Source organism: Nipponia nippon, unplaced genomic scaffold, assembly GCF_047370975.1.
Source record: "Nipponia nippon isolate SJK-2023a ecotype South Korea unplaced genomic scaffold, ASM4737097v1 scaffold_8, whole genome shotgun sequence".
Taxonomy (NCBI): Eukaryota; Metazoa; Chordata; class Aves; order Pelecaniformes; family Threskiornithidae; genus Nipponia; species Nipponia nippon.
The window spans coordinates 51566389-51592803 of NW_028262402.1; the positions used below are offsets into that span (position 1 = coordinate 51566389).

At 36.3% G+C, this 26415-nt stretch overlaps 1 protein-coding gene across 4 annotated transcripts in view; it reads left to right on the forward strand.

Moving 5' to 3' along the window:
• JMY (junction mediating and regulatory protein, p53 cofactor) overlaps positions 1–25524 on the forward strand; it is a 69862-nt gene extending 44338 nt beyond the window's left edge. Inside the window, exons 6-12 of one of the 4 annotated variants that reach the window (XR_015701033.1) lie at positions 1876–2063; positions 9448–9534; positions 12111–12206; positions 13491–14037; positions 16436–17646; positions 20101–21291; positions 24465–25524. Coding sequence is in view for 1 of the 4 variants with exons in the window: in XM_087742055.1 (XP_087598181.1) it covers positions 1876–2063; positions 9448–9534; positions 12111–12206; positions 13491–14037; positions 16436–16743 (1226 nt within the window). In the remaining 3 variants the exon portion in view is untranslated. Of the gene's footprint in view, positions 1–1875; positions 2064–9447; positions 9535–12110; positions 12207–13490; positions 14038–16435; positions 17647–20100 lie in introns of all 4 variants that reach the window. The other 3 variants (XR_015701031.1, XR_015701032.1, XM_087742055.1) reach the window with 3 other exon arrangements.
• The last annotated feature ends 891 nt before the right edge of the window (positions 25525–26415 follow it).

Sequence of the window (26415 nt, forward strand, 5' to 3'; positions counted from 1 at the left end):
TGAAATTCACAAAATGTGAATGTATTAGATTAGAATTTTAAAGGACCTTATCCTAAACTATTCCATACAAGCTCTCCATACATCCTTGTAAGATGGTTTTGTGGTGGATGGGTTGCTGTCAACAGAGAATGTGATAGTAGGTTCCTGCTTTGGTTGGTGGGTGGGTTGAATGAGTGCAAATGGTGTGGATTGTATCTAAAAAGGAATAATTCTAATTGTTTTAATGTAAGTTGTTGAGTTGTTAGAAGCTGAAGCACTTACCAAATTTATAGGCATTTCAAAAGCTCAAAAGCTGTTTGTAGAAAAGTCTTGGAATGTTTGATAGAGGTTGCAACAGAGTTGCCAAGGTTGCTTTGTTGTTTTTTTTTTTTTTTTCCCCAAACAGTAAAATGTAATTTAACATTATGTTCTAGAACTGGTAGATTTGACTGGTTTGCAGCTGAGCTATTGGGGTTTCACTTGTTATTCCTGTCTTTAACTCTGCATGGAAGTGTTCTAAAACAAAATTTGCCTGTATATTCTCCCATTTTATAAGTGCATGGGAAAATATAATTGTTGTTAGCCATGAGTCTTATTTTTACTCACTGATGTCTCAAAGTGGGTTCTAGTGACTTGGCAGTTTTACATATGGATGAAACTTTGTGTTGTTTTTTTAACTGAACACTAAAGCATCTAGTAGGTCTGTTTTTATTAGTTTTTATTTTAAGGTTAATATAGTGTTGTGCTTTCTCTTCTGGTCCTGCCATGTCTTCTGCTGAGCTGAAATTAGCATGACAATCAGAATTTTGGTTGCAGCAGAGACTATACACACAAATAACGTGAAGTGACAACAGCTTTTAAAATGCACAGTGTACTGAAGAAAACCTTTCCCCTCTCCCCAAATAATCTAGTAGCAGAAGCAGGAGGAAGTTACAGTCTTGCTGAAAGTAGTGGATGAAGTTGAAATGAGATGGTTTGGTGGTGCTGCAGAGTAGACACTTGACAGTCATGCCAGCTGTATCTCTCTGTTTCAGCCAGCAGTAATGCGTATCCCTCTTGGTGTATGACAAAAATATACTACTTGGTATGCCAGTGAAATAAAGAACAAGAGGCCTTTGCTGCTTCTTCGTCCCAGCATTCTGCAAAGATTTATAATAATCTTTCTTTCCTTCTTGGCAAGAGATAAGAAGGCAGCATTCAGAGATGAGCTCAATGTTATACTGAATGCTTCACTCAGGAGGCTAAAAATCATGAGCGTTGATAAAACTATTAGTAATGACCTCCTTTTCAGGCCTGTAATGCTTTGAAGGATTGCCTTGAAGTTACCCTCCCTCTGCTGCCTCTGAGCAGAACCAGTGACTGGGAAGTCAAAAACCTCTAAGAGAGGATTTTTGCTGTTTTGTTGTCTGATCCCCTTTCATAAAATTAATAGTAGGTTGTGGCAGAAGAATCTCATCCCAAAGAGTTTGGAAAGAGTCTGTATATCTTGAACTTCGTAGTGAAGACCTGAGGATATTACTGCACATTGTGGGTCCCTTGTATTAGTTAAGAGACCCAAAGACATGCGTGGACATTGTGATCAAGTTAGGCTACAGACAGAAACATACATTCACAGTTGTATTTGTTTTTTAAGGCTCTGAGCTTACCTGAATACCAGGGTGTGCTTCATTGCTATTGATTTCTGTTCTTCATAGAAACTTTAAAGCCCTACAGTGCTTTGCCCTTTGGTGCTTCTCCTCTGACCTTTTGATTTTTGATAGTCCTCTGAAAGGAATATAGCATTCTTCTACATTAAATCTTGCAACTCATTGGGGGGGTTGTTGTTGAACAAAACAAAATGTTAATCAAATACAAACTATTGATCTGACTTTTTCATTGCTGACATTTTTAAAACAGAGAAGAGAGATGAAGTGGTATATTATGACACTTACGAAAGTATGGAAGCCATGCTTGAAAAAGAGGATATGGCAACATCTGTACACTTGCAAAAGGAGGAGCTGCAAAAGTTACAACAAAAAATCCGCCAGCTGGAAGCAAGGCGTGGACGTATTTCAGCCAAGAAAGCCTACCTCAGAAATAAGAAGGTATTATTAAATTGCAGATGTCTAGCGTAATTAACAAATTTAATAAAACTTCAAAAGGTTTCATTTCCAATACAATTTCCAAGTCTCCCAGTATTTTCATGGATTATATTTACTACTTACTAAAGTTGTTTTACAGAGTACCAAATACAATAGCATGTATTATTAAATTGACATATTTAAGATTCAGTTTACCTTTTAGCTTTAAAGGAACCTTTAATCACTTTGAAGTCAACAAATAAACTTGTTTCTATTAATTAATCAGAATACTTTCATGTGGAAAGTAAATGCTGGAATGCATGTTTTTACAGAGAGTAGTTTTCTGTATGTTTGCAGAAGAGAATTTTCAAGGGTGTTTTCTCACTAATGTGTTCTATTTTCATTCTCTTAGCTCATCCTTTTAATCTTATGTCATGTGTCATTGATGCTCTGTATTCAGCAGATATATATGAAATCCAGTATATATTCTTAATTTGTAAAACTAGGTGTGCTATTTAGGGCCACTTTCCTTTTTCATGCATTACATGATTGGGATGTTGTACAGAAAATTGTTTTAATATAGCTGATGTTTTGAATTTGTGTATCAAGTGTACATAAATATGTTAATTCCTTTTTTCCAGAATGACTTGTTTATTGTTTCCTAGCAGTTTGCGGTTGCATGAATATGCATTATTGATAAGTGAGATAGCTTCATGAGTAGAATAGATTGAAGTTCTGAGAGAGCATTGTAATACGTGTTATAAAACAGGTTACCACCCCGTACTATACACTATAAGGCTATGCAGAAGTCTCAGTTGAGACCTCGTTCTAGATTGGGATCAGGGGTTGGTGTGGTTGTTATATTCCCAGTCATGTCTCTTGATGTGGGAGATGACCCCTTTATATAAACAATTGTAGTAGATTGAGAGTAAAGCCTTCAGGTCTTGCCTCGCCTTCATAACTAAATGTGTCTATTTCTGTAACTGAATCTGAAGCATAACAGAGCAAACAAAACAATAGTTGGTACGTTTTACATTTTGGATTTTTTATATTTCTTCAGTCACTGTCCTGTCTCTGATTAACACAATATGGAGAAGACTGCAAATAAGTTATTATAAAAGAAATGTCTCTTGTTAGCCAGTTATGGGAAGTAGCTTGCTCAGAGTCATTGAGTTTGTTTTATGTGACTTTGTAAAAAGAAAAAGTATCAAGAAGCTGGGCTTTTTAGCACTTCAAGGAATAGATCCTATCTGTGACATTATGCTAATTAATGTAGACTACTTTGTAATAATTATGCTGTTTTCTCCTGAATGTGAAAAGACACTGCTGGCATCTTAGAGAGGACACAAACCTGTTTAAAAGCAACAGCCTCACTGCTGTTACTTACTTAACTTACGGGAGTTAACAAGTCAAAAAGCAGCCCTGAAGCAGTAGTTATTTTGTAGTATGCCTTCTTATCTGTGTAATGAACTAGTCACCTTCAATTGGCTCATTTGTTTCAAGGTTATGCTATGATAAAATACCTTGTTTAAGCTGAAGGAAGTGGTTCTAGGCTGTAATAGTAGTTGCGGCATGCCTGCTTGTGTCCTGAGACATGATGCAGAGCTGTATATGGTAGTATTGCTCATCTGGGTCTGCATGCGGGAGTAATACAGTCATGTCTGCTCAACATTGTACTGGAAGAACATGGCTATACTGCTTTCAGGACCTGAGGTAATGTCTCCATGTGGAACTTCACTGCTGGACATGGCAGCATGGACATCACAGCGTGCTCAGAACTAGTTCCCCCTCTCTGCTGATTTCATTGCCCAGCGTAGCATTATCTGCAGTTGACTGCTGCAGTGAGATACTTAGCTTTCAGCTTCTAAAGAAATCAGGGATTAGAATAACATGTATTTAAACTTGCAGGGGGAAATCAAAGATTTTTATTTGAGCAAAAAGAATAGGCAGAATCAGTTGTTGTGTGCCATTTTGCGGCACTTCCTGGGCAGAAGAGAATGTAGCCATTTTGATGGATATTTATGTTAGAGGTATTTACTGTAGCTGCTCTTACTACTGCTGAATAACCCAGAGCTCTACTAAGCTTAATAGTAGAGCTATACTAATTACCTGAAAATCAAGACTCTTGTGGCTTTATTTCAAACATAAAGAAGCCTTGTATCTTGAGTGACCATTCTAGTGGTATTGCAAAACATTGTTAATGAACACTATTTATAGTGCCTGATGTGGGTGGTTGTACTTTATAAAGTAAAGTTGTACTTTATAAAGTAAAGAGGAAAAGGTTGTACTTTATAAAGTAAAGAGGAAAAAAGGGTTCTTGATCTGAAGAGTTTGCAGTTTAAGTTAAGTATGCAGAACAAAGATACAGATGGGATGCGAAAGCAGACTCTAGATGGTGAGAATGAGTGCAGTGATGACTGAATGCTAAGTGGAGAAAGGAATGAGTTTTTGAGGGTATATTTGGAAAGTACATACTATGTGGTAAATCTCTTTCTCAAAGTCTGGCTGTCTCTCTCAATTAAGAAACATTTATTGTTGAACTGAGATGAGAGTCTGCTTAATGCTTTTCAGATTGTGTTCCTGACTGTGCTTGTTTCAGCAAAGTATCTTAAAACAGAACTGTAAACAAGTGTTCTGTTTTGGATTGGGTTGATGAGGTTTTGGTGTTTGGTTTTTTTACTTTGTCAGTTCTGTAGTTAAAAAAAAAAAAAAAAAAGCAAGCTTTGCGTTAAGTCGTGTATATCACAGTTTTGTGATATATTTAGAAATTACAGTCCTTGCTCATTATTAGGTTTTTGGCAACTGAAGATTCCCTTAGGAGAATGCCTCCTTTCTAGCAGCAGATACCATGATTAAGAAAACAACAGGAAATTATTCTGTATCGTCAGTTTTTATTTTTCAGAGGAGGTCGTTTCGTCATCCGGGTATTTGAAAATCTTTTCTGTTGAGAAGGTAACACACTGAAAGAGAATCGGTTACTCTGTGTAGAATAAGACTACGTATAATATAAGTATGAACTTCTGTGACTGCAGTCTCTATTAATTTTGTTTTTCAGAAATTCCTTCCCTGGTTTTGCAGTTGATGTTTTTATTTTTTAATGGTGTTGTCAAATAATTGTACCGAATCTTTATTTAGAAACTTTTGCTAAAGGTTTGTTAGAAGCCTCATTGGGTTGTGATTCTGAATAACTGAGCCAGCATTTTTAAAATTAATGGTTTTACACAGGTTGATGTTCTTTTACTGTACTACCATGCGTATAAACTCTTTATTCTCGTATTTTTTTTTATACAAACCTATTTGCATCTGTTAAGCAATCATTTCCTGATGTTCTTTTGTGCTGGTGACAGTGAGTTAGTTATTCAAAAATAAGATTTTAATAGCAGTCTCATTATTCTTCTTATTTCTTGAAAGATAGTTATGGATTTTTCATGCAGGGTATCACTATTGTTATCCCAGTCTACCCCCTGCTGGCTGCACAGTAGTATTAATTAGGTTGTCATATAGAAAAAGCAGCTGTTTTATTAGGGAGCTAGATTTATAGCAAAGACTCAAGGTAAAAAAGATGGTGTAGAAGGCATCTAGAAAAATATATTCGGAAAAATAGAGTTGTGAAGAAATTCGAATTATTTTACATCCAGAAGATTATTCCTCATCATAAGCAGACTGGGAGAAGCAACTGTGTGCTTTGACCTAGAAACCTTCCTCACATGCTGTTGCGTCCGTGTATAATAGGACACCTTTACTACTTTGCAAGCCCACAGTTTAAAGCATGGCCCTTGCCAAAACAGGTGTTACGTAGATGCAGTGACAGCTGGCATAGGGTTACTTGATATGCTTCCGTCTTCTTTCTTCCTTCCTTTCTCCCCTTCTTCCTTCTTCTTCCTTCTTTCTTCCTTCCTTTCTCCCCTTCCTCCTTCTTTCTTCCTTCCTTTCTCCCCTTCTTCCTTCTTTCTTCCTTCCTTTCTCCCCTTCTTCCTTCTTTCTTCCTTCCTTTCTCCCCTTCTTCCTTCTTTCTTCCTTCTTTCTTCCTTCTTTCTTCCTTCTTCTTCCTTCTTCTTCTTTCTTCTTCCTTTTTCTTCCTTCTTCTTCCTTCTTCTTCCTTCTTCTTCCTTCTTCTTCCTTCTTCTTCCTTCTTCTTCCTTCTTCTTCCTTCTTCTTCCTTCTTCTTCCTTCTTCTTCCTTCTTTTTGCTTCTTCTTCCTTCTTCTTCCTTCTTCTTCCTTCTTCTTCCTTCTTCTTCCTTCTTCTTCCTTCTTCTTCCTTCCTTTCTCCCCTTCTTCCTTCTTCTTCCTTCCTTTCTCCCCTTCTTCCTTCTTCTTCCTTCCTTTCTCCCCTTCTTCCTTCTTCTTCCTTCCTTTCTCCCCTTCTTCCTTCTTCTTCCTTCCTTTCTCCCCTTCTTCCTTCTTCTTCCTTCCTTTCTCCCCTTCTTCCTTCTTCTTCCTTCCTTTCTCCCCTTCTTCCTTCTTCTTCCTTCCTTTCTCCCCTTCTTCCTTCTTCTTCCTTCCTTTCTCCCCTTCTTCCTTCTTCCTTCCTTCCTTTCTCCCCTTCTTCCTTCTTCCTTCCTTCCTTTCCCCCCTTTTTCCTTCTTCCTTCCTTCCTTTCTCCCCTTCTTCCTTCTTCCTTCCTTCCTTTCTCCCCTTCTTCCTTCTTCCTTCCTTCCTTTCTCCCCTTCTTCCTTCTTCTTCCTTCTTCTTCCTTCCTTTCTCCCCTTCTTCTTCCTTCCTTTCTCCCCTTCTTCTTCCTTCTTCTTCCTTCTTCTTCCTTCTTCTTCCATTATTATTATTACAACAACTTAAGGGTCATAACTACACAGAATGCTTATAGTAAAATACGATTTCTGCACATACTGAGCTTACTAAATGAGAAGCTAACCTTTTAATTGGGATGCTTTTCAACCTGAAAGCAAGGCTCACTGGAACTAGTTAAATGTAATAACTAGTGCAAATCTCTTTTATGTATATTACATGTTAGTAACCTTAAACATGGTGGCTTATCCAGTGACGAGGGGTTGAAATGGTTCCTCAGCTCTCCCTTTTTGTCTCTTTAATAGAAGTATGATTTGATACTGTGAAGTGAGTCAGGTGACTGAAAGAGAAATGAACATTACTTCTTGTTGCTCTCTCAGTACCATACAGTTGGTCAATGTCTTTCTTGAAGTGACACTCTCACTGGATATAATGCTCCTTGCTTTCCCAGTGCTGAGAAGGAAGGACTACTTCACATGTGCAGTGGGCTGTGTTCCTGCTCATGCACCCAATTATGATGTTATCTTTTTTTTTGCCAGAGTTTGTTAGTTTATGTTCAACTTGTCATCTGCCATAATCACCCAGATCATTTTCTTTAATGCTGCAACCTGGCTGCTTTTTGTTCTTCATCTTTTGTTTGCAGTCACTTAATTTTGTCTACAAGTAGAACCCTGCATTTGTCCCTGTGAAATTGCAGCCTTTTTTTTTTTTTTTTTGAGACCATGTCTGTAATTAATTAAGTTGATACAGATTCCTAATCCTGTGCTGCAACATGTTTTCAGCCCCTCCTGGTCTTTTTTATTATTTCAATTCATAGCGCTCTAATTACATTAAAGTAGGTTGTTTATTAGTGCAAAGTCAGTACCAAATATGTTTTGGTCTGATTTATCCTCTCTACATGCTAAAAATATCTTTCATTATTGCTCTTAATGAGAAAGATTTAAATAGTGATGATAAAGAGAAAATGTTTCATAAAAGTGTGCCCCCAAATATTTATGACATGTCAAAAAACCCAAACCTAACATACATTTTCTCATTATTTTATAATACTTTTTAATATCTCGTAACGTACATTCCTCATTATTTTAGAAGACTTTTAATCGAACTTTCACAGAAATAGAGAATAAACTATAAAGGCAAATCATTAGCAGTATTACAAAAAGTCTTTCAGATTCTCTAATATTAGTCTGAAGTTATTGCTCTGTCTTTGAAAAGCAGAAATTAGGTAGTTTGTACTTTTGCAGTTACAAATTAAATGGATTAACTTTTCCAGCTATATTAATTAAACTCTTTTCATCAGGGGAAAAAACTCCACAAAGAAACAAACATAAAACCCAGCAGTGTTTAGCTACATATATACACCTCTGATGAAGCTGGAACAGTATTTCCACAGAAACTTGTGCTCTTGTCAGTGTTATCTGTATACGGTAGCAACCTTGATGGTCTTACTGTTTAGAAACATTCAATACAGCATGGTATTTCTGTCCTATACAGGAACACTGGCTACATTTTTATATGATCACAGTATGTCCATAGTCAGCTTGCAGGAGAACGTAGCTTTTTCTGCATTTCCCAGTGTCCAAAATTGTGGGCTTTTTTTTATCCCTCCCCTCCTTGTTTTTGTATCTTTCTGCCACTACTGTAGTATCTTGTTTGATGGGTGATAACTCCATCAGCTGCCCCAAGCAGTGCTTTCAGTGGCAAAGCTCCTGTCTGGCTCCACCGAGTAAGTCAAGGTGACTAATGCCTGGGAAGCCCATCACTTCGGTGTTCTTCTAGCTGCAGTAACGCTCTGAGCTGCTTCCTAACACTGCCCCTGCTTACACAGCCATGAGATGTGTTTCTAACATCTTTGTTCCAGTTCTGTGTGATGCTTGTACCAGGCCTAATTTCATTGCCCCTACTGTCTGATTTCCTGGCCCTCAGTATTGTCCTATGAACTTGTCTGTCTTGTTGCTACTCTAAACTCCTGCACGTGCCTTCTCTTTGTAACATACTTAATTCAGTTCTTTCTGTATTATCTACCTGAAGTTTGAATGTCATCCAGTTTCTTGTCATCTATTGTAACATGGCCTGGGTTTTTTTAACCTGTTCTTATTTCTAGGCAATGTAATAAATGCTTGTTTTTAAACCAGACGTTACAGATGTGAACTCGGTATAAGTGAACCTGCTTGTGCATGCATAAAATTGTAACAACTTTATTAATGTTTGTGCTTGCAGATTGTACATGCAAAAGATGAACTGACACTTGTAAATGGGAAGCTGCCTAGTTGCATAAACAGAAATATGTAGTATATTTGAGAGTTAGTTATTATCCATGTATACAAATACATGGAGTTACACAAAGGTTTTATGAAGTATTTGACAAATCGGTGTTTGTTGCCACTTTTGTACTGGTATTGTAGAACAGACTTTTCAAGCAGCTGTTACTTGTGTATATTCTTTTGACAGTTAAAAGTAATAGGTGTGGGTTTGTCTTGGTTTTGTTTCCATTTTATGGTTTTATTGTATGTTAAATTAGCTTGGTTAAATTAGCTTGTCTGAGATAGGCTTTGTAATTTTTATTTTTCTAATTCTTAGTGCTATTTGCTAAATATGACACTATACCCTGTAAATCAATATTTGAAATTCATATTTTATAGATAACATTTTGTGTCTCTACAGGAGATCTGTATTGCAAAGCATAATGAAAAGATCCAGCAGCATCACCAGAGTGAGGAGGAATACAAAATGCACCATACTGTTCAGCTAGTAAGTTTGAGTTTTCTGCTGTTGAGTTTAGCCTTTAGTTAATAGCTTGCATTCCTCACCATACATTAATTAGGAGAGTATTCAGAATGATAGCTGGTTTAAAAAGATGGTGTATATCCCTGACCTTTGCACCATGGATTTCTGTATCAGATTATGCTGGTAAGGGGGAGTATATAGCTCTGTTAGGATGACATTGAACCCAAGCAAATGAAACAGTTTTTTAATGCTAGGTTCACAGTCCAAGTGATTACTGCTAGGGTTAGGCTGCATGTTGGTTGTTACCATGTGCACACAGATGATTCCAGACATCTCTGAGTACGGTGTCAGATATGCTGAAATGAGTAAGGAAACCATACAAATTTCTTGAATCTTAGTAAGCTTGTTCGTTATTTTTCTTCTTTCTACAAAAGAAAACACTTGAATTGTGTTGTATAAAGATGTAGTTCCAGCTGTATACTCCACAATTCTCTGCACAGTCTCATTGCAGAGAATAGGCTAGTTAGTCCACCTCTTGTGCTGAACGTAATAGGCTTTATGTTAAAGAATATTCAACTTCTGGGCTAGGCCTTGGGAGCTGGTATACTATCAATGTTTGATAAAGATCACTGACAAAGATGCATTGAAATTCAAGTCTCTTTAATTCAGGCTTCAATTAGATTAGTGAAAGTGATTCTGTTTCATCCTTATACATTTTTAACATTGATACATTTGTCCAGGAAGTCAGCTGCATAATTTATTTTAGGAAAAGGCTACTTGCGAAAGACAGTACGTATTGGCATACTTTTTCAAGAACTTAGAAAAATATTTTTTTTTCAGTTCTTAACAATAAGGCAAAGGAATTTGCTGTGTGGGTTGTAGTCCATTTATCACTCTTAAAAATAAGACTTCACAAAGCTGAAGGACTTTCTTGTCTCTCAAACACTACAGGGCTTTTCCGTTATTTATTTCATGGAGTTGCCTGCTTGCATTGTACGAATAACCTTATGCTAATTTTTTTTGGTCTTTTTTGTGTTAATAATGTTACTGAAAATTTCTACTATTATTGTAAAACAGGTTTTCAGGCACTGGTTTTCATGAGGAATTTTGAAAATATAATCTCAAGGGTGTCCAAACCTGAAACCAAATAAGAATTGCAATTTCACTATTCATATTTAACAACAAAACAAAAAAAAACCCAAAACAAACAAAACCCTTGAGTTTGAGACTGCTTCAGGTAAAGTTTGACCTGATTGCATACGTAACATGCCGATGTGGTGGTAGAACTATCCTTTCTTCTTGCTATAATCTTTTCTTTACGTTTCTGTTTTAGCTTCTTTGCCCCATTGCTCTGTTATTTTCTTTTCATCACATGCTTCTATTCCTCTTCTCCTTTTCCTGTTTCCTGTCTATTCCTTACTATTTTTCAGACATGTTCTCCTCTTCCTCTCCGTAATGCATCTATACTTACCTCCTTCCACATCACAGCTGGCTCTTTATGAAGGACACCAGGCCACTAGCTGACCCCTGAAAATGGCAGGCAGGCAGACACTGCTTTTGTGTTGGCTGAATGACAATAAAAGTTCACAAAAGTGATCAGAATTTTTAATTATGATGATGAAGATGGGCTTTTAAAAGTAATACTTAATGCTGTGAGTTTTTTAAGAATTAAAGCTGCTGTTTCTGCTCAGGGTTTTTTCTTTATAGTCACCTGTTCTATCATTTTTCCTGGTAACTTCTGAATTTGCATACAATGACTTTTGCCATCTGACTTTTGCATCCACTTTCAATAAATTTGACTGAAGAGTAGTGTTTTGTTTCAAAGATGTATTAACTTTGCTGAAGTTTTGTGAAAATGGATGACTAGTTAAAGGAGGTGGATCCAAATGTGTGTTTTCACTGAGGTAACATCCCCAAACAAGAAAAAATACAACTGTCATAGCTGCAAGGCAGAGCTTCAAACCTTTACTGAAGTAAGGTTGCGGAAAATCAAGCTGGATTAAATAATGACAGCTTAAGTTAATTAAATACAAAACTTTCATTTACTGTTGTAAATGATAATGAAAATGTTTACTTAATTTGCTCAGGATTGGATTCAAAACTTTGTGGCACTGAGTTCTGTGATTTCTTGCACTGTGAAAATACTAATATGACTTGGTTTAAATGGGCAGCCTTGCAATTTGGACTGTCGTTTTGTTTTTGGAATGAGAGAAAATGGATACTGGTTTTCTGTCTGGATAATTTATACCATTTTTAATTTAAGGGGGCTTTTTTTTAGTAGAATATTCTGTCACGTCTCTAGTTATTTCTCATCTTTCAAGGTAACAAGTCTTCAAGTGTTCCAGTTCCAGGTTGAAATCTTTCTTTACTAAGCTTTGCATTTCTTCAAGATTGTAAAACATGAAATGCATAATATTTTTTTAAGGGGAAGACAAAGGCCAAGTTCTGAAGTTCAGAAATGTGTTTATTTGAGAAGTAGATTGTTAGGTAATCCCTAACAATCCCTAGTTAGTAGAAGAGTTCTTTTAATTCCATTTTTTTAATGATGCTAAACATAGCACTGCATGTAATACTTACATGTTTTCCATATATTTTCTCAGAAGCGAGATCAATTAAAAGATGAAGAGGAAAGAAAGAGCTCCTGGGTTAGTCAGGAACGACAGAAAACACTGGACAGACTTCGCACATTTAAACAGGTAACAGAAGAAGAGTTGGTTCTTTTCCACCGGTTTCTTCTGGTGCAATTTTCACTCATTCCAGGACTATACTATGCTACTAGCTGTTATCTTTTGTTGTATAGTTAACTGTTCTTTGAAAAATTTACAACAAAATATGGCATTGGTGGTAACAAATTCCTCTAGCCATTACATTCCCAATGCAATAATAAGCTTCTGTTCCCTCCTACATCTACATGTTGTGACAAGACGCTTAGCAAACGTTCCTAAACGAAGTATAACCTAAATGGTATTTCCCGCAAAGAGCGTTACCATCTGACACACCCCCACTACCACTGATTGCTAGAATACCTGCCTATAGCTGCCCCTTCTTATTGCAATGTAAGTATCAGAAAATGGATGGCAGATGGAATGAAGGGGAGAGAATAAGGAAAGGGGTGACAGTACAAGAAAACAGAGACTGTATTAATTGGTGAAGACTTTTTCTGGTTTTGCTGAATACATTAAAAAATATAAGTATGAGAAGTTTCTTTACTGGAAAGCTGTCTTGCTTAGCAGTACACTCTTCACATCCTTATTGTTTGCAAGGCTTTTGAATTGCATAACTTCTGTAAATTAAAGCAAATTTACTTATTTTAATCAGCAACTGTTAATGAACTGACTTTATGTATAAGCATGTTTATATTGTTATGATCTCTATTGCTTTAGGCCTACCACAATTGTGTAAAATGTATTAGACCTGTCTTTCAAAAGCAATTTAAATTTTTGCATAGAATTGGCTATGGATGAAACTAACATGAAAAAACAGATATTGAGGCAGCAAATTTAAGAACTAAATTAAAAATACTTTGGAAAGTCTCAAAATGTTTGATGTTTTCAAGAGATACCTTTTTAAGCAGTATGATTCACATCTAAAGCCAGTGTATTAGGTCAGAGAAGACTTTGTTGCAGAGGGAGCCATTGACTAGGTTTAGAAAAGGAAAGCAAGGAGTTCTGAATTCAGAAAAAGAGTTTTGAATGTACAATCAGGTTCATAGTGAAATCCTAATTCTAACCTATGTATATCCCTGACTTGACCAATCACATGTAAGTTGTAGTTTAACCAAGAACAAAAATTAAAGAAACGGATCATTTTTGCGTAAAAGTGGGGATACATTTGCTTTGTTTTTACATCCAGAGCAAAATGAATGAAAATAGCAGATGAATTCCACTTGTCGGAAAGGCAAACCCTAATGACAGGTACTTATTATCTAGAATAGAGTGTTGCATGTACTTATCTAATTTTCAATAACTTATTCACTTTAGCGGTACCCTGGGCAAGTAATACTTAAATCAACCAGACTACGGCTGGCTCATGCAAGAAGAAAATGTGCAGCCAGCTCAGTGTCCTGTGTTGATCAGCCTCGATCTTTGCCAGCAACCATACAAATCCAAGAGAAAAGTGAAGAAGTGGAATTGGAAAATACAGTTCGGCCTTTGCAGGTGCAGGAATCCACAAGCTTAGAACAACTTCAAGATATTTCATTACCTCCCAATGGTGTTACCTCTGAACTGCCTCATGTTAGTACTTCTCCACTCACCAGTAATGAGCTTCAACCAGAGATTGTTACTGTAGTACCGCTTCCACCCCCTTTGCCCCCACCACCTCCACCTCCACCTTTGCCTTCCAAGGAAGATGCCACCAAATCCTTAGAGAAAAGCAACAGCTTCGTTAAACATCAGAGTGAGGAGAAGGGAGTCCAGCACTCTTCTGGTGTCCCACCAGCACATCTGTTTGACAGCAGCCAGCTAGTCAGTGCCAAGAAGAAGCTTAAGAAGACTGGTGATCTAGAGGGTTTGCAGAGGAGAAAAGGTAATGTTTTCATTTCTGTGTATTTAATTGTAATGCACATCAGTTCCTCTTTTGAATTGCTCTATAGAAAAGTGTATGCTGTGATTAATTTGTAATTATTAATGGGAAAGTTGTTAAATCCTTTTCAGCTGAGAAATGTCAGCAAGTCAACAAATGTTAGGACTTTCACAAGAGCGTGTGGTGTACTTTTTCAATTAGACAGAAAACACTTGTGAAACTGATTCTATGATATACCATGTTAGACTAGCTAGAAAATGGAGCTAAACATTGCCTATAAGAATCTTTTCCCATCTAGTTTATAGCCAACACTGCAAATATTATATGCTTCACCTGAGGGTGCAGTGTTTTTTTTATAACAGTGTTTTACATAATTTATGACTTAGTAAAATGAATACTTGTCTTGGGACATAGGAAACCTTGAGAACGCTATCTTCAAGGTTTCTTCAAATTTTTGTACAAAAATCCACAAATACCCATGGGAGCTGAGTAAGAATATATATGTTTAACTACAATTGGAAATCAAATCTGTAATCATTCAGCAAAGCATGTTCATAAATAGTTAAAAGACCAAAAACAACTTTGGAAACGGAGGAGAATGAATAGAGCACAGGGCTGATCTGGGAGATCTGTTACAACCTGTTGTTTCTGTGCTACTTGTTTTTAACTGTTTATCCTTTATCCCATATATAAAATGGGAAGAGTGGCAGCCATGTTTGAACAAAATAATCCTGGTATTTTGGTGAAACATGTTATATTGGAGCTACATTTTTATTTGAAAATCAGAGATGGGATTTTCAAAAGTGCTCAGCTGAACTATTTTACTGGAAGTCACTGAGAAAAAGTATCTTGAGTGGGCCCTGATTCACACTGCTGTAATATGGCTGTAATAACATTTTATAAAAATTCTATCTGGCTCTGTCAATTACAACTACAGAAAACATCCTCCATTGACATTTTCCCTCATCCAGATGAAATAAAAATTAGAAATGTCTTCATCAATCAGACAGAAACCAGAGTGTTTCCTTTAGAATTGTCCTTAAATGACTGAAAACCCTTGAAGCAACTGCATAGTTACAGAATTCTTAAGCTCTTACGAGTCTTGCAGGTTGGAGGTACAGTGTCTTAAGTTCATTATCAATTTTGATGGCTGCTGTGCTCCATTTTTCTTTTTCTGTAGTTCTATTGTTTATTTTTCTGATACCCATTTTATCTTGCCATTTTATGTAAAGCACGTATTGTGTGTGCAATTTGATATACATCATAAAATGACAAATACAAAATCAAATTATATCCTCCCTCTTAGGAGTGTTGTTAATGTCTGCAGCAGCACTCTACCTACTGCTCTGTATTTCCGAAGATGTTCCAAGTCTGTAAGTGGCTTGAGAACTTAGTCTCTGTATGACAGACAAGTGTTTTACAATCCTTCCTTCATTCTTCAAATGTGCAGTCCTGTATTCTTCCTTTATTTCTCTTTTCTTCATGTCTATTCCAGCTATCTGGGCCATTAGTCTGATGGACAAAGCCCACTCATAAATGCAAAACAGGTTTAAAAAATGTATTCTCCAATATACAAAAAAGAACTGGAGATGGATATTGATCTATTGATTGATAGGTGCTGCATGTTGTATGTGCTAGTGTATGCAAGCTATTTCAAACTGTTGTACTTATTACAACGATTCTCTGGGATGGAGATCTTAGCTACTTGTAGCTCTTCAAAGAGCCAAAGGCTGATTTTTGTTTCTGCAGAGAACTAGTTTCAAATTGGTGATAAAGGAAGGATTTGTCATAAAGTCTTAACTCTTACTTCTCTGTTTTCATTATTTGTAAAGGAAGGGAATTTATATAGACATGCTGTGGCTAGGTGCTAATACATACATGAATCCAGAGAAGCAGAAAAATGCATGCTGTTGCAGTTGACTATACTGCTGCTTCCCTCACTGGCATGTAATAATAGGCATAGAGTAGGTAAAGTCAGCCACAAAATGCAAGTGCTGAAAATGGACTGCACAGTCCAATACTTAAGATATGTACTTATTACCTGAGTCTCAAAGTCAAGAAAGATAATGTAAAAACCACTTTCATTGTGTTGGATTCATTGCAGCTATTTTGATTTTCCTGACTGCGAACAGGAAAGCTATCTTGTTCAAAAAGTTTTACTACCTGCCTGATAGGAGGTTAAGTGGTTTCAGAAATTGTAATTGTCTATCTAAACCAGTTTTGACCTGGTAATAGGGAAGAAAAATTTGGAGGCTAAAACAATAGTGGAGTTACCATTATATTTATCGTATGGGACTATCACATTAATAGTATACAGCTGCTTTTTGGGCTGTAGGAAATATAAATGAAGATTGATAAAATATAGTAAAAATAATACTGAAGGTCTTTTCATTTACTGCAGTGAGTTCCCCGATGGATGAAGTGCTGGCTTCCTTGAAACGTGGCAGCTTTCACTTAAGAAAAGTTGAGCAGAGAAGTCTCCCTCCTTTTCCTGATGAAGATGATAGCAATAACATCTTGGCACAGATCAGGAAAGGGGTGAAACTGAAGAAAGTACAGAAAGATGTTTTGAGAGAATCCTTTACAATTCTGCCTGATACTGACCCTCTGACAAGGAGCATCCATGAAGCATTGCGACGAATTAAGGAAGCATCACCTGAATCAGAGGATGAAGAGGAGAGTTTGCCTTGCACAGACTGGGAAAATTAACCTGTAATTAACCTACATTTAAAAAAAAATACTTCTTCAACACTTTTTCTATAACAGTAGCAGCTAAGCCTCAGGTTGTGCATTCTAGGAGACTTAGTATGAATGTGACTAAACTGTCTGACGTCCAACGTGTTAAAACATGCACACATGCATTTAGTATCACTGACTTTTCAAAGAATTTAAGGTTTATAGTAAGGAAAACTTTTTTTAGGCAACATCTTAGCCTTTTATTGTTTGAATACTTTTGCTGAATATTGACAGGACTGCTCCTATAAAAAGCTCTATTTTATTTAGCAAATTTGAAGGGACTGTTTGCAGCTTACCAAAAAGCTTTAAAAAGCTTTTAAGTAACAAAGCAGCACAATCACTCTTGGACACACCTTGTACTTATTTTCTAATTACTTCTGGCCTTGTAAAAATTTAGCATGTTTATCACTTCAGACTGCATAGCTCCAAGTGAAGGATGATTAGATTTGACTGCAGAACACATTGAAATCTCATTGGTTACCCTGTGTGACTGACTCTTTGATAGCTTGGTTCCAGTCTGTAAGATCTCTGACTTAATTGAATTTCCAGACTATAAACGGTAAATATACAAATATAATTTATACTTCTGCTACTCATACAAATCCCATGAACTTGCATTAATACTAAGCTACAGTGCCTGAAAGTGCAGATATTAGACTTCAGCAGATGAAGTTAATGATTTCAGAACAAACCAGAAATTGTCAAGAGATTACTTTTCAAAATTATGGCTGCATCAGTAGCACAACGAGGTTCTTGATTACAACAACAGCATACAGCACTATTCTTCTGTGGTGGTTCTTTTCTGCTACTGGCATGTGGATGAACTTAAGTCTCAATGAAAGCTCCCGCTAAACTTAAAATTTGGAGAAAAGAGAGGTATGACAATCTGTAAAGAATTTAAAAATCTTTTTAGAAATCAAAGGCTATTTCAAGAGCATGGAAGATAAATATTTATAATCCTTGCAACACAGCTAGCAGTAGAAAAAAGATAGCCTTTTTGGATGTTTACAATCAGGTATTTCTACCCTGGTTAGTTATTACCATAGCTGGAGAGTGACTATTGATAAAGTGCTACAGCTGTTTAAAAAGTGATGGTGACTTTGCACATCATCTGCTGAATGTTGTTGTGATTATGAAATACTATGTCTCAAACTGTTCCATTGGTATGCTATTTTCAAATAATAATGTTTAAAATTTTCAAAAAGGAAAATACATGTTGCCTTTATTTCCTCATGAACTAGCCATTGGCCACACTAATGATTTAATACTGTTTAATTATGGCATGCTCCTTCTGTTCCGTATCAAATGTACTGCTAGTTTTGGAGTTGAAAATCCAGGAGTGGAGGTGTACTTAACTCTTGCTGAAACTCAAAGTGAAAATAGTTTTGCTTGGATGTAACTTTTTTCTGTTACTTGCATACTGAAAACTCCCACTACCACAGCCCTTCAGAAATCAAGTGACAGGTATAAGAAAAGACATGCCTTGAAATTGACTTGGCTTTTTCAGTGCAATTATTCTCTTTTCATTTCCTAGATAACTGAGCAAATTTAAATTTTATTTGACTTCATGATTTTAGTAAATCTAACTTACTCTTTGGGATCTTGTTTGCATTTTTTAGCACGAATACTCTCTAATACTATGGGTTATTTGGGGGGAAAAAAAAAAAAGTCCAAGAGTGACTTTGAATTTTTTAAACCTAGTTGGTGGACCTCCTAAACATTTTCCATTGGAAGTGTATTCTCTTAGAAGCTTATGTGTGTGTTGCCATAAGATATAAATGTACGTTTTCGTCTGCTATCTTTTGCAGCCCCATAGAAGCAGTTCAGAGTGCAGGCTGAAAATCACTGCCATGCAGTACCTGTAGTGCACTGGTTGTCGTCTCCTTTTTACCAGTCTACAGTTATGGTATCTTCCCCTTTTACAGATGCACTCCTGTCAAATGCTGAGGTCCCATGAAATCACTTCGACCTAAAGTAGGATGCAGTGTCAGAATTCTGAGTGTGTGCTCCTTGGAGTGCTTCACACATCTGGGACCCGCTTTCTCTTACCAATATCATATTTTATTATGAAATCAATCCTGTTTTCATGAGATGAGACTATTTAATAGATTTGATTGAAAAATGCTTGTACAAAATAGCTAACAGCTCGGAAAGGAAAAACAGGCCCCTGCTATGCAAGCGCAGGAAATAATCTGGGAGAACAGAGACTGAGACAAAGCCCTCTGAAATTCAGCTGAATAAATACTTTTCACATAGATGAATGAGCTTGCTTGAACATACAGACTGGTTTCCCAGAATTTATTACACAAGAGTAAAATCTAATGAAAGTCCGTTGTAGAAATAGCAGAATAGTATTTTTTACTATAAGGTTATCCATTTAATACCATGCTCTAAGATTGACCTACTGATTTTTAGCTGTAAGCTCTGCACATACAAAAAACAGTTGCGTAGAGGTTTTCGGTTGAAAGCAGTTATCAAAAGTATATTGGCACGTATGTTACGAACTATGCTTAATACATGTACATCTGTGTAGGCTAAATGTAATGCAATTATTTGCTTTAGGAACTGAGGCTAAATCTGATATAATGATGTATGTTTATCAGGTGCCAAAAAGTGTCTTAATGTACGTGCAAGGAGTATCAACAATGCCCACTGAAGTGGTTTCATTAATTACTTAAGTTTGAAGACAAACTAACGGTAACTAATTCCTGCAGGAGATCTAGTCATCTCTTCTATTATCTGCTCTATGAGTTAACTTCTACATAAAGTTATAACTAACTTTAAGAGCAGTTCCTTCCTTACAGACACTCTCAACCATGAACAAAAATGTTGAGGCATTCTGTGTTTTGGAAGTACAGCTGAACAAGCAGTATAAATACGCAGTAGCTTCTGTATGAGAAATCAGAAGATTACTGGTTATCAAAAGTACCCCAAGCCTATCTGTGTGTGTACATAATGGTACACATAAATCACTATAGTACATTAAGAGTACTGTAAGTAATGCGAAACCTGGGTTCCTGGGAGTGATGGACAAAGGAATTGATAATAAGCAAACTTTTGCTTTCTGTAGTCTTCTAATCCAGTATTTTGGGCCTCTTCAAACTCTAATATGTGTTCACTGCCAATAATACCAGAAGGCAAAAAAAGACCTGGTCATATTCTTTGTGTCCTGGCTCCAGAGTTGTGTCATTACCCTGAGAGCAAAGAGAAACAAGGCTTTTGAAGACGCTGCTCAGTATTGCATGTTGGAATTGCCTAAAATGTTGATCAGAGAGTATTTGTACAACTGTTTAGCTTTTCAGATGTTCCTTTTTTTTTTTTCCCAAACAGGTGATTCACAGCTACTGACGTGAGAAAAGAAACCACAGTTGAAGATTACTTTTCCTCTTCATTTCTGAAAATTCAGAGCCAGCAGTTATGACCATCAATTCCACAGGAGGCTTTCTTTGGCAAAGAAATAGTCTTTCTTTGGCAAATGATTCAGTCTATGGAAAAAATGAAATGTTAATTTTTGGGTCACTTTTTTCTTTAATTTGTTCAAAAAATTCTGGCTTGGGCAGAAAGCTAAGTTGTTTAGATGTGCATTTTGTATAACAAGGAATGCCCAATTCTTAAGCACTTTTTATATTTGTGTTAGTAATGTGTGGCCAGTTATGTGAGGGGGGCGTCTTGAGTTGGGAGAACACTTGCTTTTAGAGTAACATTGGGATTCAGCCGAGGCATCAAGCCAGCTATAAAACTTCCTCTTCACTGCACTGAATATATCATCTGCTTGAAAGTACAATTAAATAGCTCCTTGCAGAGAAGCTTGCTAGGTAGCAGTGTGATATTCCAGACAGGGCAGAATTCCTAGTTGCACTACAGTAGCTGAAATTCAGTAACATGTAACTAAGACTTTTTTTCTTCTTAGTTTGAAGAAGTGTATGTCAGTATGAAGAGTAACAAGTGACCACAGCACAATGAGAAATAAGAGTTGAATTCAGTACATATTCAAGAATGTGTTTGTTTCCAGCATGGTACATTTAGCAAGACATACTGCAATACCTTTTTAGAAGGTCATTTGTAGTCTTACACCTTTTTAAAGAGCATGAAAATGTCTACTTTAAAAATAATATTTAGCTATGCTGAACCAAGTTAGTTATACTTTTATCATTTGTTATAAGAAGCAATATTTTGTAATTTCATACTTAAAATTATTTTTCTCTTTTGGTTTAAAATGGCTTTTGATTACTCTAATCAGCCTTCTTTAAAAAATATCAAAGCACTTAAACATATGGATAAGTCAGTTGTGAAAATCATACTTCTTTTGCTGTTTTTTATTATTCTGTTTAGTGGCTGCAAAAGTGTTTGTATTTCATACCTCAAAGCCTACTGGCTGAAAAAAAAAGTTCCCTTTTGATCCTGACTATTTTTTTCAAAGGAGCATTATAACTTCCTCTGCGGTCAATATTGAGAAGTAATCCTTAGCTTCATCACTAATGGCTGCAAGTAGCCACTCTTACGATACCACAGTACTAAGAGGTAAGATACAAGTAGTCTTGTACCGTCTAGAAACTCCATGTGATATTAAAGTCAGCCCGTTAAAATTGTAGGAAAACTGAATTTTCACTAGCATTTTATTTTTACTAGCATGACATACACTGTGTTTGAGAAATACACAGCCCCTGTCCTTTGTGTAGTGTGTTCCATTCACTGTTCCTCTCATGACAGGCAAACTGCTCATGTGGATTTGCTTTTTTTTTAAGTGGAGTTACGCATTGCTGCTGTCATGTAACAGATCATGTACTGTGTCAACGTTTATAACGGGACGTTTCACATCTTGCCATTTACTTAGATATAAGAGGAACAGGAGAACTTACCTTAGTGATAGGCTATGTAACCTAAAGGAACCTCAGAAGTTGGACCCTTCAGTTGTCTCGCTGTGGCTGTCATGAAATTCAAGCTCTGTCAAACATCTCAAAAAGATGTCACTTCCCTCTTGCTATGGACAGGCATTTTCTTAACCTTGTTGCCTTATTTATAAAGTTAGTGAACATTCATTTTCAAAGCACCTGTGGGCAGTGTTACTGTAGAATTGTATCAGTTTTGCTGTATTAGTCGTCAGGTCTGTATTATTCTGTCCTGAGATCAGCTCTGTGAAACACTTGAGCCTGGCTTTCAAGGACCTTCTTAAACCGCTTCTCTGAACCCCGAGTTCCATGGCGTAGTTGTAAGCTGTCTAATACTGTCTTTATGCAGCAATAACAGGAATTTCAAAGTTCATCATAATCATTTGATGCCTGTACTGTAACCCGTGGTGTATTTTTGCTTTACATTCATCTGTACTTCCAGTCACACCACATGTTAAAACCGAAGTAATCAAATGAATTTTGGGCTGTAGCACAAAGCAGAACTGTGATGTAGAATGGTAATTCAGATTATACAGTTCATCTGAAACTTAGTGCTAAATTAATAGTGGTGATTGCACAACTTTTATGTCTATTTTCTCCTGTTTCCCAGCCTGCAGTTTTATTCCTTAGGGTATGCATATGGGACACCAGCAAAATTCCAAGCTGAGGAAAAATAGTGTAATTTTAAAGTCTAGGTGCAATGGTCCCCTTGCACAACATTTGTGTCTACAGTTTAGCACTGTGCTGTGATTTATCTAAATAGCTCCACTCTGTACTGTACTACAGTTATCAGATTTGTTTGCCACGTGATCTGTCATCTTTGCCTTGAAAAATGTGTGCATGATTGAGAAAAATGACTGTCCTTAATCTGTTTTATATTTAGCTGAAATCAGATTCCTGCAATAGCTTAGTTTATAGAAATGGAGTTCTCATGCGAGCATGTGTCTTAGGCACACACAAAAAGTAGTTGTTATGCTGAACATAGCAGTTTATATCAGTTCAAAACTGCCATCTTCAATGTGGAAAGTAAATGTGTTTATTTTCCACTTACTGCTAAAAAAAAATTCCTGGATTTTAATCCTCCGTGAGTCACTAGATGTCACAATTTCACGTAATTCTCCACTTTGATATAAAAATTGTGCATATGTAGTGTACAGGCTAATGGATGAAGCTTCCCATCCTCTGTAATGTAAAATTCTGCAGTGGGATGGCTACAGCAGCAAATGGGGAAAGTTTTAAGTATTTTCACATGAAACTTGTGGACATTATGACAGTCCTGCATGGACATCAGTTCGTCCGTAGCTGAGAAAAGCTCTAATAATTGTGTTTGTCCTTGAGAAATCTTAGCAAGCATCACTACAGAAAAAACACTGAAACATATGCAAGGAAAGAGAGCCTCCGTAAACATACCTTTCTACCTGTTACTCGTATTTTTCATTCGTGGCTGGACTTCATTGTTGTGGCTGTGTTGTTCTGTTGCTAGTCATTTATCTTAAGCAGTTTGTCAGCTTTCAGGCTTTTTCCATTTTTAGAAACTTTTTTTTTTGTTCAAATTAAAACTGTTTTAGTATAGTGTAACTGATCCACTGAGGTAAAGAGTTGGAATGCATGTTTATTGTATAAATGCTTATGTGAGGACTGAAAAATCTTTTATGAGTGGGAACAAGAAATGAAATACTCAATTTCTACTAAAATAACCAAAATGTAAGATAAACAGCAATAGTCTTTTGATCAGAAATGGAATTTGCATCAACATGAATTTCATGCTCTCATTCACAGAGGTTCCAGATCCTTTACAAACGACCAATAGTCTTATTTTATTCACTTTACTGTGTTTTCATATGTTAGTTAAGTTACCTGTCTAGGGTAGATGAAGGCTTTTTTATTTTTCTTAAACACCACTTCTAAGGGTTTTGTTTTTTTTAAAAATGTGGCAGTCTGCATCCTACACCAGACACCTGTAAAATAAATTAATATGATTATATATTGTGTTCTTTTGCAGCTGCATTGGGGATAGAATTCAACATACTTCACTACATTATTTGTAAAGAATCATTTTGAGTATAAGCACTATATTCTGTAATGTTTAATATTAAAGTAATGACAGGTGCATTATTGAAGATGCAACTTAATGAAAAGCGGAGGCAGAAACTTTTATTGGTTAGTGTTACCCTTATTCCGTTTGTTGCACTGAATTTCAAGAGTGTAATTTTGTAGTGCTAAACATAACAACGTATTGTCCATGCTTATGGAATCATTACCAGAAATATATCCAGGTAATTTAATTACATAAGCGTTACAATGAAAGTAAAATCTGATTACACACGTGAGCAAACTTGATTTACAAATTAATGTTAAGAACAAGCGAAGCTTCTTGCAAAGAAAAGGAGTAAATAGAAGCACCTTACTGGGAGAGCGCATTGCGTGATTTCAGTGCTACTGGAGCTGACAGACAGTAGGTCATCTTAAACTTGACTGCAAATTGCTCTTCGGTGTAATAAGCACATTGAGATTCTGCTGTCAATGCTGTAAGAAGTACAGCAATGGCTATTTTTAACCTATAAATATACTGTAATTTAAATTTTTCCTACAAAATGAATTTATATTTAATTGCTGCCTAATACATAAATACTTAAAATTAGAAATGGTCAAGGGTGGGTGGGCATGCCAGTATATTTTTGGGAGGGGCTGTTGTATATACGGTTCTTTGCACTTCCCGTTCAGTTTGACTGTTACTCCAAAACTCCCAGCTCTGACTGTGGTGAATCTGCAACCTGACATTTATGTATTTTTATTGTGATTCAGGTCTTCTATATTCTGTGGCCCAGAGCTTCAGAATTTGACAGAAAAGGTCGTCTTTCCATTCTGAAATGTGAATGCTCTGATGTACCTCCAATATGGAAAATGACCACGCAATGAATTTTACTCTGCTGAGTTTCTAATATTAGAGTGTTATTTAAAGCTGATATCTAAGGCTATTAACCAGTAGTGTGTCCATTTGGAACAAGTAAAAAGGATGGTGGCCATTTTGGTGACTACAGTCCAAACTCTGCAGAGTATTCCAGAGACTGTCACCTATTTGGTCATTAGTTTGCCGTAGACTGGCTTGATTTTCAGATTTAGAAACATGTTTTTGATTTCTGAATTGGGAAATAAGTGTTGGGGATTAGGGATACTCACTTAACATCTCCCTGTGTGTTGCTGTGGTTGCTATATGTTTTGAATTTCACCTTAAATATCTACAAATACATCATCATAAGATGAACGCTTAAGAAATACAGATGGCTGCAGGTTGCCTTGCATAAATAAAGCCAGTGAAGTTTAATGAAACTAACTTCTTTGTTAAGCCTGTTGAATAAATAAGAAATAATCAAAAGGAAACCAATTTGCCATTCACTAGCTTTGTGCAATATTATCAGTAGACTCAAACACTACTAGCACATTGTGCTTTGCTTTAAGAAAGTTCTTTAACTCCATTATATTAAAAAAGACATATTAAATGCATATTTTATTGTAAACAACTCTGCAAATTTACTATGCCTAAAAATGCTTGATGTTATAAAGTATTAAGCAACAAGTATGTTTGAAAAAAAGGTAAAAAACTAAACAAACATTTCTAGCAATACCTAAAAACTAAAAAAAGTTTTAACTGTCTGCTTTTTGCTCTTTTTTTCTTCAGTGCAGCTTTTCTGCAATGCAAGTTTATTGCTGTGTATGTCATGTTTTTTATTATCATGACTCAGAACTTTAAACCTGTACACAAAGTACTGCACTCACTTTCTCGTACATGCGATGTAACATCATACTCACAGTTTTGGTGCTTTAAAATGATTCCTTTTTTCTTTATTAAAGGATATTTATTTGACCACTGTCTGGTTTTAACTTTGAATATGTACCAACATTAAAAAAAATATTTTTAGACCAGTTTGGTTCCCACAAAAAAAAAAATCATATCTAGTTCATTTAGGTTTCCATTGTTATTCTTTTAACTCCTCAAGCTGCCTGTCATTGTTTAATGAGAGATGGTTGTGCCTAAGCTATGTTGCAGCAGGGAATAATTATGTTTCAGTAAGATCTTTCTAAACTAAGGTATTATAGAAGAATCTTGCTCCTAAATAATGCAGAATAGTTGTGCTTAAATACAAATCACACATGCTTTCCATCTCTTCATCAAAAGACAAAAACACTCTTGTGAAAAAGAGTAAAAATTTAAACCCAGAAATATTAAGAGCTTGGCTCCTGTATTACAGTCCTCTGCCCTTCTAGAGCTAGCTAGTGGCAATGCCATTACACGGAGAGAGCAAGCCTCCACTTGCAATCACTTAGACAAGTAACGATAATGGAAAAGCTGAGAAACACGCGACTTCTCCACTATTTGCTTTTTTGGTATATGTACAATATAATATTTCAAAAGCAAATTAGATTGTACATGAACAACTTGAATACTTCAGAAGTACCTTTATGAGTGTTTTGAAGAGTTTAACTTTTTTTCCGGGGGAGGGGGGGGAGACATCCCAAAGTAAACAACCAGTTGTCCCGCCAGCTGGTTTTTGTTGGGTGCCTGCCCCCCCCCCCCCCCCCGCCACCATTTTGTGGTGTTATTTATTTAGACATAAACGTTACTAAAATATTCATGGTGTCCAGAGTTACATTTGTATTGTGTATCTTTTTCTTCTCACTCCTGTGTTCTGATTTAAGCACTATAGTGCAGGTAAGTCAGTGTAGGCAGGTTCTGTGCCCAGCTGGTCCCTTAACA